This window comes from Pollachius pollachius (assembly GCF_949987615.1).
Source record: "Pollachius pollachius genome assembly, chromosome: 12".
In the NCBI taxonomy this organism is placed as follows: domain Eukaryota; kingdom Metazoa; phylum Chordata; class Actinopteri; order Gadiformes; family Gadidae; genus Pollachius; species Pollachius pollachius.
This window is the reverse complement of record NC_136945.1, coordinates 1,890,001-1,905,000: the sequence shown is the minus strand read 5'-3', so window position 1 is coordinate 1,905,000 and position 15,000 is coordinate 1,890,001. Positions and strand designations below refer to the sequence as shown.

The 15,000-nt window shown below is 49.0% G+C and overlaps 1 protein-coding gene across 1 annotated transcript in view; it reads right to left on the bottom strand.

Annotated features, from left to right (window-relative positions):
- LOC307084184 (receptor-type tyrosine-protein phosphatase gamma-like) overlaps positions 1–15,000 on the bottom strand; it is a 247,766-nt gene that overhangs the window by 19,214 nt on the left and 213,552 nt on the right. The window contains exons 9-13 of the mRNA XM_079748438.1: positions 13,312–13,496; positions 9,733–9,841; positions 9,063–9,112; positions 7,891–8,773; positions 3,905–4,052 (exon numbers count right to left, since the gene is read on the bottom strand). Of these exons, the coding sequence (XP_079604564.1) occupies positions 3,905–4,052; positions 7,891–8,773; positions 9,063–9,112; positions 9,733–9,841; positions 13,312–13,496 (1,375 nt within the window). The remainder of the gene's footprint in view (positions 1–3,904; positions 4,053–7,890; positions 8,774–9,062; positions 9,113–9,732; positions 9,842–13,311; positions 13,497–15,000) is intronic.

Here is a 15,000-nt window from a genome sequence, read left to right as displayed (position 1 = left end):
AAACAACAACAGAACAACCACAAAGCCACACACCCAGCTGAGTGTGTTCAGCGAGTGAGCAGGTGTTATTCTCTGAGGAAGCTAGTCATTACCATGTGGAGGCTCTGCTAAATGTTACATTAGACAACGTGACAATTGAATCAGAGAATAAGAAGGGACCCAAAAAAATCAAAAGCAAACATACACATTCATACACACACACACAAGCACCCAAACACACACCCTCAACACAGACAGGCTGTCTGATGATCTCCCCAGATGTATGGCAGGACGGAGGCTGTTTTGGGTTTCAGTGTCACATGGTCTAGGGCCTGCTTGGGGGCTGCCTGACAACACGTAGACCGCTGGGCTCAGTCTGGTCCTCTGAGGAGGTGCTACACCTTATTATTATGGGTTGGCGACCATGGAGACCAGCTTACAAACAGGCCATACCTCATATCCCATGGAGGGCAGAACAGTGTCCTGGTTAGGTAGGATGTTCTTCTAACCCGATACATAAAGAAGTCAACACTACTTCTATTTCATTATCATTATAATTATTGTAATGAAATCGACAACATTTAATTTGAACACTTTATAATTTACACTTTACACTTTGTAATTTATATTGTTTATACCGTCTGTTTTGCTTGCCCTGTTAGTCTTTAATTTAGCATTTACTTTAGTATTTACCTTAGCGTCTATTTTTGTTTTTATTAGCACTTTGTAGAGCTGTGCAACCAAAAAGTCACTCGTCCTACCTGTACTTCACGCAGATCATAGAGCAGAAGGCATTCATCCTAGTGAGCCAGGAGAGGCAGAGAGAGCAGCTTCATGTCACCAGACTCACGCACAGAGTCAGAGAGAAACCACCGCAAGGCCAGGACGGGGAGGGAGGGCAGCTGAGACATCATGGGGGAGTTCCTCTCTCTCTCTCTCTCTCTCTCTCTCTCTCTCTCTCTCTCTCTCTCTCTAACTCCACCTCTTCAACTTCACCGTTGTATATTTTTCCTGACACAAACACACGCTCACAGACAAGCAGGGAATGACTCACAAGTCAGTTACTTAGGGATCGTCAAGGTTCTGGGCATGTTGTGTGTGTTGTGTGTGTGTGTGTGTGTGTGTGTGTGTGTGTGTGTGTGTGTGTGTGTGTGTGTGTGTTGTGGAGGGAGGGGGGAGGGTTTGGGAGCAGAGGAGTGTGCATTGATTACTTTCAGCCAATCACCATGCGGTGGGGGAGGGACTAGTAAGTCTGACCTGAGCTTTGCTCCTCGAGAGGATTAGATTACCCAACGCGCCAACACCACCTGTCATCAGATCTCCTGGTGAGTGCATGTGTGTGTGTGTGTGTGTGTGTGTCTGGATCACACACACACACACACACACACACACACACACACACACACAAACACTCAGCCCCATGTGTGAGAAGCATAGTGTGAAAAAAAAGCACCTTGCTAATGGGATCCTCCTCTATGTTATTCTTAGTGTGGATCGCTAGCACCACCCTCCAGCAGACAGGTGGAGGTTCATAGAACCACCCTCCAGCAGACAGGTGGAGGTTCATAGAACCACCCTCCAGCAGACAGGTGGAGGTTCATAGAACCACCCTCCAGCAGACAGGTGGAGGTTCATAGAACCACCCTTCAGCAGACAGGTGGAGGTTCATAGAACCACCCTCCAGCAGACAGGTGGAGGTTCATAGAACCACCCTCCAGCAGACAGGTTAAAGATAATGTTTACTTCAATTAAGAAGAGCAATTAGGATTATGCAATGCAAATCGGGTTTCAATAATTAATATATCCTTACGTTCTGGACCCATTGTGAACACAAATAAAGCCCAAGGCTATTTCACTGTAAACTGTGTGTGAGTGTGTGTTTGTGCGTGTGTGTGTGCATCTGTGTGTGTGTGTGTGTGTGTGTGTGTGTGTGTGTGTGTGTGTGTGTGTTTCTGTGTGTGTCTATGTATGTATGTGTGTGTGCATGTCTGTGTGTGTTTCTGTGTGTGTGTGAGAGCAGCACCTCACAGATGTCTTTTGTTGAGCTGTGGCTAAAGTAACAATTATTCCAAAACAAGGCCTCTCTCTATAACACAGCCTCTCTCACCTGAGGCTTTCTGCTCTTTTACTCGTCAATTCTCAAAAGAAAATAAAATATATAAATATAAAGGTTTAATTTCATCATACAAGGTTAATTACAACACAGACCGTATTTTCTGGAGAGGACAGGTGGAGAACCAAACGGCCCTTTTGGACTGAGACCGGAATAAGCAAGAGTTGTGGCATCACTGCCGGCCTCCAGTTCAAGCCGAGGTGCCTGCTAGCCTGCTAGCTTGTTTGTCTGCTAGCCTGCTAGCCTGTTTGTCTGCTAGCCTGCAAACCTTCTAGTCTGCTAGCCTGCTGACCTGCTAACCTAGTAGCCTGCTAACCTGCGAGCCTGTCAGTCTACTAGCCAGCTAACCTTCTAGCCTGCTAACCTGCCAGCCTGCCAGCCTGCTAAATTGCTAGCCTGCTAACCTGCTAGCCTACTAGCTTGCCAGACTACTAGCCTGCTAACCTGCTAGCCTACTAGCCTGCTAACCTTCTAGCCTGCTAACCTGCTAGCCGACTAGCCTGCTATCCTGCTAGCCTACTAGCCTGCCAGCCTACTAGCCTGCTAGCCTGCCAGCCTACTAGCCTGCTAACCTGCTAGCCTGCTAGCCTGCTAACCTGCTAGCCTGCCAACCTACTAGCTTGCCAGCTTACTAGCCTGCTAACCCGCTAGCAGGGACCACACCGAGGTAAAGCAGCCCAATGGATTTCAACAGGGAGCGTATAGCTATTTAGTCAAATTAATTATCGAGATTCCCAAAGCAGCACGAGGAACGTGAGAGCGGGAACTGAGTTGTTATCAACTGAACTGGAAAATTAATTAGACTTGTTTAATCAAGAGTTAAAATGTGTAACCAGGGCGATGTAATCTTCCTGTTTAACCCACCAACCAGCATATCCCTTCTGACTGCCCTCAGACGGCCAGTCTCCTCGTCTCTCTCATCTACCACCTCTTCTAATCTCAGCACATTCGCTAATAGAAATAGATTAAAAAGTAAGGGTAAAAAATTTCATAAGGCAGGATAAAAATAAATCAATTGATAGTGACAGTGATAGTGATAGTAGCATTGGCATTCAATGGCAGGGTGTTAAGAGTGTACTGAATGTGGTTCTATATAGAACGTCAGTGTACAGCCCACTGGGGTTTGTTGGTGGCCACAGGCAGTAGGTGTTGAAGGGTAACATGGAGGACATCTTGAGCCAGCTAGTGTTATCATCACAATAACATTCAGGAAGTTGGCCCTGATAAGATACGGAGGCTTCAGTATTAACAAATACAACTTGTTTGCACTACGAAAGCAAAAACCAATGCAAAGGACCACGGGCAGGAATCGTACCCGGGTTGGTGCGGTCAGGACTGAGCCTTAATGGTACGCTCTACACGTGAAACACCGGGGCGCCCCTATATTATAGGATTTTATATGAAAAAAGTACAACTGAGAAATGTGAACGTTACATCGCTTTTTATCCAGAAAAGCTGCAGCTCCCTGGTTTACTTGTGTTTGATTAAAGAACAGGCTTTGTGTTTCCGTCCATTCTTTACTTTCTATGGTTAGTTTGCCTAAAGCTAGTCTGCCCGCAGTGCAGGTGATTTGGTTTAAAGGTCAACCGCACTACAACTCTTCTCCTAGCGACTCCTCCTGACTGCATGCTTTGGTTCTCCATCTGTAAGTCCCTTTAGATAAAAGCATCTGCTGAACAGCCTTATGGTTTATTTCATTTCATTCACATTCATATCGTTTCCTCCGCTGTGGTTTCGGAGAAGATAACAATAAGATGATAGTAGACGTCCCCGGGGCCCGAGGGCCCGCCGGGCGCTGCAGAGGCTTCTTACCTCCAGTAGACCAGCACGGCAAGCATCAGGAAGAGGCAGAGCAGGGTCAGGGTGGAGGCCAGCGCCAGCGGGGCCAGCCACTCCACACGGGCCAGCCCTCCACCGGGGCCCCCGGGCCGGGCCTGGTGGGTGGCCAGGCTGGGTCGGTCTGCAGGACCAGCAACACAGGAGAGAGGTGTTAGGAGGACGGTCAGAGTTCACTCATTTCAACGTCACAAAGCTCGCCGAGGCTGAGGTTGAACCAAAGATGGAGAGGTACATGGGCTTTCTGCTCAGCCTGAACCTGCAGTTACAGCGAGTTACAGCAAGCTGCACTATATTGAACAATTTCTACTACTGCATCTCCCTTTATAACCTTCGTATAGTCCTTTCTCTTATTCCTCGGCTGACATTGCACTTTCCCTTTGTTTGATGTGAAGACTGCTTTGACAATGTCAATGTTTATTTTCCATGCAAATAAAGTTCTCTTGAGGGCTGCGGTAGGAATAGTATTCAATCAACTTTTAGTTTAAATGTTACAATTATCACATTATAAACTGCACACATACATTCCAGTTTTTACTAGTGTTGACACAGCAGATACAACAAAAGGTTAAATAGGAATAATCCCTAAACATCATTTTGATAGAACAATCACGCCACCACTCGCACACTATCAAGGATGTCGGTTAGCACCTAGCGTAACCAAGGACAACGCAGCCGCCCCATGCACCTCTATGCCCCAGTCAGCAGCTAGCTCCTTCAAAACCCTGAGCACCAGTAAACCACCAGCACCACCACCATGACCCTCACTGCCCTAACCACCACCACCAGCCCCACTACACAAAAAATGTTCAAAGCAGGCTATGCGTGATCATGTGTGCATGTGCTTCCTTGCAGCACAGGCAAATGTAAACCAACACACAGAAACACGCAGCCACTCAGGCAATGTGCAGCAGCAGCAGTGAAACCCACATTAGCCTCACACTTGAGCGGGCGAGCTACGCCCACTGACAGAGACAAACACAAGGTTTCCTCATTATAAAGGAGCAACAATTTGCTCCCTTGCAGCCGTGTCTGGCCTGAGAGCCACGGCCCTCTCACACGGTGGGAGAGGAAACAATAAGAGACACTTGGAGGGAGAGAGGCATCGGAAAATAGGTAGAGCACGCATGAAGAGATAGGAGGAGAGAGAGAGAGAGAGAGAGAGAGAGAGAGAGAGAGAGAGAGAGAGAGAGAGAGAGAGACAGAGAGAGAGAGAGAGAGAGAGAGAGAGAGAAAGAGAGAGAGACGGCGTGGGAGAGAAAGAGAGAGAGAGAGAGAGAGAGAGAGAGAGAGAGAGGGACCAAGAGGGTGTCGGATTAGGAAGAAGAAGAGATAAAGAAGAGGATTGATGATGAAGATGAATATGATGATGATGGTGATGATGATTATGGTGATGATGATGATGATGATGATGATGATGATGATGATGATGATGTTGGTGATGATGATGATGATGATGATGATGATGATGATGATGATGATGATGATGATGATGACGACAATTATGGTGATGATGATGATTATGGTGTGGTAATGAGGATTATGGTGATGGTGATGATAAAGAGAGCAATGTGTGGTGAACATGGGAAAAAGATAGTCTTAAGAGCTCATTCGTAATAAACACGATGTGCTAGTTCAGCATGCTAACTGCGCCAAACACAGAGCAGCCCCCCTTCTGGTCACCTGGGGGCCTCACAGAGCAGTAGATAAGCAGTAGGTAAGCAGGAGCGTCGTTCACCTGGGGGACCTCGGGAGACACTGGAGAACCTTGGAGAAGACAGACTTCTAAATAGTCAGGGATGGTACCTTCTAACGTGTGTGTCTGTGTGTGAGCGTGTGTGTGTCAGTGTGTGTGTGTATATGCGTGTGTGAGAGTCTATGTGTGTGTATGCGTGTCAGTGTGTGTGTGTATATGTGTGTCTGTGTGTGTGCGAGTGTATGTGTATGTGCGTGTGTGTGTATGTGTGTGTGTGTATGTGTGTATGTCTGTGTGTGTGTGTGTGTGTGTGCGCGGGCGTGCGTGAATGCGTGTGTGTGTATATGTGTCTATGTGTGTGTTTGTTCACCAAACACCGGGGAACTCACAGGGTGGTCCTATTTGTTAGACTATGGAGTCATATCGTCAATGGCAACACTTGTTGTGAGCTCTGGAGGTAACTAAAGGCCGGGCCGCAGTATTTCTTCATCCATTCCACATCAGGGGCTTAAAGCCGAACTCACCATGAGGCTAATGACTCTTATCATGATGACAGAGGAGCGTTCTGCTCTGGGTGAACATGCTCTCTACTACTACTTGGATTGCTTTCAAAGTGGTTCCCTGCAGAGCCAGTGCTCCCTTCCTGAGCATATGGGCCACAGCACTGGTGAAGTGGTAAAGAACCAGTGAGCAGTAGGAGGACGGAGAAGCACAGCCATGTGACAGTACGTCTGGAGAAACAGGCCGTCAAATAGGATTGCTATGCAGTAGACCAAATAAATATCAGATATAGTAGCGGACTGAATGAACCCATTAGTATGACTGATCCATCCCTGTCAGAGCTACGTCTACATTTATGTGAGTGACAACACTGACCAATGAGCCAATGAGAATAGGGCCAAATCATTCTACATTTAGAAAGCATCCAACCAAAGAATCCCAGACCTAGTTATCTCCAAAGCCACGCCCCCAAAACCCGCGACTAGCTTGCTAGCTTTAGCAACAGCTGATCAGCCTTGAGGAAGATTCCGGTGCTGACCAAATAAGTCCACAGGGGGGGTGGACGCAGGAAGACAGGCAGGTAGGTAGACAGACAGATAGGTAGACAGACAGGTAGACAGACGGGTAGGTAGACAGACAGGTAGGTAAGTAGACAGACAGGTAGGTAGATAGTCAGGTAGACAGACAGACAGGTAGACAGACAGACAGACAGGTAGGTAGGAAGACAGGTGGGTAGACAGAAAGGTAGGTAGACAGACAAGTAGGTAGACATTGCTGTCGAAAGCTTAAGAAGATTTCAACCAATCTGACTTATGCTCTAACCAGCTCTACGTATGAGGCGTACCTGATATGACGTAGGGCTCATGAACGGAAGAGGATGAGACCACTTTCCAAGTGCCCAAGGTTTGTCTTACAGCAGGTCATATTTTGATCCCCAATGTCTGCAAGAAGGCCTAGCCCCTAGCTGCTCCTTCACGACATCCCAGTTCACAGTTAGCTTTTGGAAAAGCTACCTGTGAACTGGATAGTGAACAGACTGAGCTAACTGAGTTAAGGTGTTGTATGTAATAGCAGAGAAGCTCCACCCCCAGAAAGGAAGGACTGCCTTCTTACCACTTCCCTTGAGTAACGAGGACCAAAAAAGGGCCTTTCATCAGCATGAAGTACAAAAAGCGATCGGGGAAAACTCTGCAAGCATACTTCAGCACAACTGTTTCCATCGCCAACAAGCTGTGTTTTGATTAGCATAGCAGAGAGAAGAGGCAGCGATCTAAACCTAAGTACACCTCCACGCCACGCGGGGCACCCTGGGGACAGAGTTGATGGGGTGATGTCCCGCTCCCCACCCAATATGTGGATGTGCTTAATGTCCCGTACCGACTGGCCGGCTGAATCCCTGCTCACGGCCCCCCTGACAAACCCCTTGGGCTCTGGAGTCAAACAGAGTCGCTTGCTATGCCTCCTGATCTCCTCCTCTGGACGTCTCTGCTGGGGCCCTCTGCTCTGGGCTCAACCCCATCCACTGGACCCTTCAGCCATTAGACCCTCCCTCCCGAGGGCCCCATCCCACTGTCAAGGTTCATTAACACCACATTGGACCACACCGGATCTAAGCGGCATTAAGTTAACACGAAACACTCGCGATGCGGTACATTACAGGAGCCTGCAGCGGTCTCCGGCCTGCTGTGGGGACCAGGATTTCTCTCTCTAATGTCTAGAATCACATTGTAGTGAACGTGAAAGGGCGGAGCGGCTGGCTTCTTACCGGTGTGGATGGAGAAGGGCCAGTGGCTTCTGTTCCTGGCCGGGCCGGGGCCCCGCGTGGCCAGCAGGTGGTCATCAGGGAGGGAGTAGTCCGCTGTCTCGGACCCTGCATTGCGCTCTGGAGCAGTGGCGACGACGACCAACGTTGCGCTCGTAGCCGTGGCCTGGTCCTCCACACCAACAGGGGGTGCTGTGGCGTCAGAAGAGTCCCAGGACCCCCCTGACCTGCCCGCCGCCCGGTCTTTCTCCTTGGCCGTGGAGGCGGGCGTGGTGCCGGGCGGCTCCTTCATCACCGCTGCTCTGCCACCACCGCCAGCCAGCTCCTCCACACAACCCGCTCGTCGTTTCTTCTCCTTCTTTGGCAACTTCTCCCCCTCATCCTCCTCCTCGTCATCCTCGTCCTCCTTGTCCTCCCCCTCCCTCTTGCCCCTCTCCCCACCGCCACCACCCTGCTCCCCGTCCTCCGCTATGTCTCCCCCATCTTTGGTCCGGGCCACGGCCGCCGTGCTGCTCGCCGCGTGGTCCTGGCCACCCGACGCCTCCGTGTAAGTCTGTGGCGGGCTAGCGCTAGCGCCGGTGCTAGCGGAGGAGGAGGCAGAGGATGTGGAGGCGTGGCCACGGGTGGTGCTGCCTGCCGGAGCCGCTGGGGCCCGGGTGGGCCACACGGAGCTGGGGAAGGAGGAGATGACCCCGCCGCTGAAGCCCAGTCCCGCCAGCAGGGTGCTGGTCACCACCGACGCCACAGTGGCCTGGCTGCCGCTGGATGAGGGCCCGATGCCCGTCGCCATGGAGACGAAAGAGAAGGGCAGCCCCGACGAGGTCCAGGTGGAGGAGCCCGAGGAGATGGGGGCCATGTCGGCGGAGGAGGCCGGGGAGACGGTGGGCTGGGACGGGGACAGAGACCAAGAGAGACCCTTAGGGACCAAGAGAGACAAGAGGGACGGAGAGAGACTGAGAGAGACCGTGAGGGACTGTGAGAGATAAGAAATACCGTGAGAGACCATGAGAGACCATGAGAAAATAGAGAATGTGAGATACAGAGAGTGACCAAGGGAGACTGTGAGAGACAGAGAGAGATCAAGAGAGACAGAGAGGAACCTTTATCCAGCTGGAAAGGACTTCCACTGGGGACAACACATGAAAGGGTGGCTCAACCCACTGGACCTCGCCTACCATTCCAGTCTTCACGATCCGGGTGCCCTCGAAGATCCGGGTGGTGTTGGCTGGAGAGGAACACAGCGGCAGACCCAGGAATACGTGGTTAGAAGCAGTCGCTATTCAATACCGCCATAAGAACTTCTTCAGTGTGACTTCTTCAAAGCCAAACACTGGCTCTCTAGAAGGCTAAACCTGGCCCTGGCTTTTGGCCCTGCTGTCTGCTTTTTGAATACTGTGAGTGCACGTGTGTTTCTATGTGTGCGTGTGTGTGCACGCATGCATGTGTGTGTCTGTTTGTGAATGGGAATTTTGCGCCCTTGTGAAGGTGTGTATGTTTGTTTGTGTGGGTGTGTGTGTAATAGTGTGTGGCTTTGTGTGTGTCATATTGTGTGTGTTTATGTGTGTGTGTGTGTGTGTGTGTGTGTGTGTGTGTGTGTGTGTGTGTGTGTGTGTGTGTGTGAGTGATATTGTATATGTTTTTGTTTGTATTAGATAATGTTTATGTTTGTGTGTGTGAGTGTGTGTGAGTGATATTGTGTATGTTTGTGTGTCTGAGTGTGTGTGTGTGTGTGTGTGTGTGTGTGTGTGTGTGTGTGTGTGTGTGTGAGATTCTGTGTGTGTGAGTGATAGTGTGTGTGTGTGTGTGTGTGTGTGAGTGTGTGTGTGTGCGTGTGAGAGTGCGTACCTCTGAAGAGCATGCTTTGGCTGAAGTCGCTGCGCATGTCATTGGTGCAAACGGACTGGACCCGAAACAGGTAGAGCACATCAGGAGAGACTGGAGAGATGACTGCCTCCTGACGCACACACAAGAACACACACACACACAAGAACGCACGCATGCACGCACCCACGCGCACACACACACACACACACACACACACACAGACACACAGACACACACACATTAAATCAGAAATCATTCACTTGAGCAGCCAATCTCAGTTCTCACCCTGATTGAACTCGTATCCCAGAGACTGAGTAAATATAAATAAAAAGATGAAATCCAAGAACACACATAAACATTCTAAAAGCACAAACTCGTATCAGAGTGCTGTGATTCATCACTTTTCACAATATTATATCATTTTAATATAACCATATATTCCTGGTGTTAGAGGACAGATCAATGTTAGCCGAATCAAATATTAAAGAACTATATAATACTATATGAATTTATATATTTTTATTTTTTTTAAAAAAAAATTTTTTACGAAACTAGCAAAAGAATGAAGGAGCTAAATTCCGCTAACTGAAACTGAGGAGGAGGAAACCAGAACCTGAAAGGAGCGGAGCAACGGCCTGCTTCCTGGTATGTTCCTGTGATGTTCTAATGCAGAAACACTCATTGGTGAGCCACATGATGGAGCTTTCTGGGGAGTATTTTAACAGTGGCCATGGCCAAGCTCTCCACGTTGGCGATCTGAAACGTCTACAGACACTTTGTGGAGGGCCATTAGAGTCCGGGACCGAAGACCTGAGCCTGGTTCCCACAGGCGCCGGGAGGAGAGTCATTCTCCATCTCCATTCTCCTGGCTGAGCTCGTGTGAGCCCCACTACAGATGCTGCCTCCATCCACATGATTGGTCGAAGCAGTGATGAAGTGAAAGTGGGCCAAACGCCAGATTTCAGTTTTCTTTCAGACATGGGATTATAAACCAGATTTGTAGAACTAAAACAAGCTTACCCTATACCCATTACCCACTACCCTTACAGAAATATTAGTCTTCGGCAGCGTGAAATCGGAAAGTCACAAGCAAGCAATATATCTCGCCCATTTTTTCCTTCTATATTAACCAATCAGCCATCAATTTAATTTACTGCTGCTCATCACGTCTTGCACGGGGTTCAGTTATCTAAACCAATGTGTTTGGAGACATATCTTAAAGATATATGTAAATATTATTTCGTATAATATTTGTATTGCCAAGGCCCCCGATGAATCAAAAGTGAGAGCACAGTTCCCTGCTCACAAATATTGTCTGTCCTGCATTTTGCTTCCCAGCACCTTCCTCCGGAGAAGGAGGGAGAGAGTTATCTGTTTCCAAGTAAGCAACCACAGTCTCAGGGGCTGTGAACACGGTGAAGTGAATGACTCTACCCACGGACTCCCGGTCATCGATCTGGGCACACACCCTGACGTCATTACAAGAGAGGCTCGATTTAAATCACGTTGGACTAATGTATCGCACAAGGAGTGAATGGAATGGACTGCTCGACCACTGCCGATGTGCAGAATATCTGTGTCAGGTGGTTTAGGAACTAATGTGCTCTGTTCCTAGTGCGTTAGAAATTCTTTAAGGAGCCAGTGAAACCACTGTATCAGCTGGAATTCGAACAATATGATATTCAAAATGTGTTGTGGGATGAGATTTTTAAGAAAGAGGGGGGTTATCTTATCCCCATAGTTACGACAAATGCCAACTTTCTGACACTTTTAGTCCTGTTTTTGTGTATGAGCTTGATGTTGTATATGATATTCACACCGCAACGTTATACTATGAGTCTGGGAAGCCTTATCCACAGATGCGGGTATTAAATAAATTGTTGCTCAGACGGAGCTTCACCATCCACACACACCGTGGCATTATAATAATAACGTATATAAATGTTAAGAAAAGCCCAACTTTCTCGCAGACACCGCAGTCCACCACTGCCCAGACAGAGCTCCACACGTCCACACAAACTGCGCCGCCGCCGTGACATCTGGGTGCCTCTTAAAAGGCAGTCAGACGTCACGAACAGAACGCCCCCTGCGTTCAGCAAAGTGGAACAGTCACATTGTGTTTTGGGGAAAATCGCACAAATGTATTTTCTCTACATTGGGAACTAATTTCAGCTACTGTGATAAATTGGCATAGATTACGATGTTGAAGACTAATCATTATTTAAAACAAAAACGAAAATGTTTTTTGGTTCACTAGCCCTTTAAGAGAACTGAGGATGAGAATGCTTCATCAGCATTCAAACAGAGCTGTTGAACTAACCCTAACCCTAACCCTTAACACCTTGGCCAGTCAGGTAAATAAGACAGCTCTCACACATTTTTGGACTTGGTTGCAGAAGTTGAAAGCTGTGCAACTTCTCTCTGATTCACAGGAGATGAGGTTAGTGTTTCCCGGCCCCGGGCCTTGTGAATTGTGTCTTTTTATTCCAGAACCTCTTTTGATTTGATCGTCAGTCCCACGAGAGGACGGGTTGGAATATGCGCAGGAATAAAAGCGCTGATGAAAGCAGAAAAAAGGAGGAAAGTATAAAAAACACGAAAGAAAGAAGGAAAGAGGTGGATGGAGGAAAAGGTTTGAGATTGTGTGTCCATGCATGTCGGTGCATGTGTCTGTGTGTGTGCGTGTGTGTGTGTGTGTGTGGGGGGGAGTGCATGTATGAGCGTGCATGTATGTAGGAGGGAGGTTCTTCCCCTGTCCCAAGGTCATGGGAACTGCTCCCCTGCAGCTCTCAAACAGATCCATTAGTATGCTGCTGCTGGCTGGAGGTGGCTGTTCCTCACCTCCTCACCTCCTCCTATCCTCCTCACCTCCTCCTCCTAGTCCCCTCCCTGTAAGGAGCTGGAGGTGGCTCCTCTTCACCTCCTCCTCACCTTCTCCTCACCTCCTCCTCCTAGTCCCCTCCCTGTAAGGAGCTGGCTGCTCAGTGGGAGACTGCTCTGACACTGTACTACCATAAGGACTAACACTGCATACGATGCGAAGGGCCTATTCTGAATCCCGGGAGGACAGTTTGGGTGTCAGAAAGTATGGTATTGGTTTTCATTTGTACCATGTACAAATGAAGCTATGTAAGTGTGTAAATGCAAAATGTAACCATCACACAGTTGATTCTTTATATTGTGTGGGTTTCTGTGTTGTTATCAAGTCCACGATATGTTTGATGAGTTTTATTGGCTAAATGTTGTGTCTTTATCTAAAATACTTACTTAAATACTTTTCTGTAACTTGTTTCAAAACAAAAAGGTTACAGAAAATACCTGTCTGTGTGTGCATAATGCACGTGTGTGTGTGTGTGTGTGTGTGTGTGTGTGTGTGTGTGTGTGTGTGTGTGTGCGTGTGTGTGTGTGTGTGTGTGCATGCGTGTGTTTATGCGTGCATGGGTGTGTATATGTGTGCTTCATGCATGTGTGTGTCCATGTGCATGCACGTGTGTGTTTGTTGAGTGTGCATGCGTGTGTGTGTCTGCGTGCGTCATGTGTGTGCGTGCATGCGTCATGTGTGTGCGTGCATGCGTCATGCGTGTGTGCGTGCGGTCTCACCAGCTTGTGCCGTGCGTCGGTGAGGTGCGTCTCCTCATAGCTGTCGTCGTGGGTCGTCCAGCTGTAGGACACCAGGAAGTGCAGGATGGGGGGGTGGTAGGTGGCCTCGGGCCGCGCCCAGCGCACCACCAGAGCGCTGGAGTTCAGGTGGCGCACCTTCATGTTGATGGGCGCGCTGCTGCACACTGTGGGAGAGGCAGCGTTACACCACCCGTACTCTACACCACCTTCATGTTGATGGGCGCGCTGCTGCACACTGTGGGAGAGGCAGCGTTACACCACCCGTACTCTACACCACCTTCATGTTGATGGGTGCACACTGTGGGAGAGGCAGCGTTACACCACCCGTACTCTACACCACCTTCATGTTGATGGGTGCACACTGTGGGAGAGGCAGCGTTACACCACCCGTACTCTACACCACCTTCATGTTGATGGGTGCACACTGTGGGAGAGGCAGCGTTACACCACCCGTACTCTACACCACCTTCATGTTGATGGGTGCACACTGTGGGAGAGGCAGCGTTACACCACCCGTACTCTACACCACCTTCATGTTGATGGGCGTGCTGCTGCACACTGTGGGAGAGGCAGCGTTACACCACCCGTACTCTACACCACCTTCATGTTGATGGGTGCACACTGTGGGAGAGGCAGCGTTACACCACCCGTACTCTACACCACCTTCATGTTGATGGGTGCACACTGTGGGAGAGGCAGCGTTACACCACCCGTACTCTACACCACCTTCATGTTGATGGGCGCGCTGCTGCACAATGTGGGAGAGACAGCGCATGGTCACTCTACCACACCTTTACTCTACACCAAAGAAACACAGAGAGAGATTCAACCTTAAAGTAAGGACCATTCAAAGATACAAGCAGGAGAAATTATGAGTACCAGTATATGATTAAATATGTGATAGAGCGGGCTACACTCTTAATGAGCAGGGAGGAAAAAGCGAGAGAGCGAGAAGCGAGAGAGAGAGAGAAAAAGAGAGAGCGAGAGAGTGAGAGAGAGAGAGATCATTGATTGAGGAAATAGGGCAGCAAGGCTTATGATGCCAATATATTCTGAACTATTGTAACAAACAGCAGAGCAGGGGGGGAGGACAAATGATGCACAGACAGACAGATAGATGGAGAGCGAGATACAGAGAGAACAGACTGACAGACAGACAGCGAGACAGACAGAGAAGGAGATTCAGAGAGAAAAAACAAACAGAGAGAAGGAGAGAGAGATAGAGACTCTAAAGACAGCCAGAGAGACAGACACACGGAGACCAAGATAGAGACAAGAGACACACAGACGGAGAGACAAACAGACAGTGAGCAAGGTAGTGAGAGAACAGACAGACAGAGAGACAGACAGATGGAGAGCGGGGCAGAGAGAGAGAACAGAGGAGAGGAGCTGGCCGAGCGGAGTTGGACCGTAATGGTCTATTCATATTACTGAGTGACTCAAGAGTGAGTGAGTCACCAGCAACATTCACACGCATATACACACACGTTACAACCCCATGGGCACACACACCCACACATGAACACACTCACACACACATGAAGACACACACACACACACACACACACACACGCACACACACACACACACACACACATACACACACACACACACACACACACACACACACACACACACGCACACACACACACACACACACACTTACAC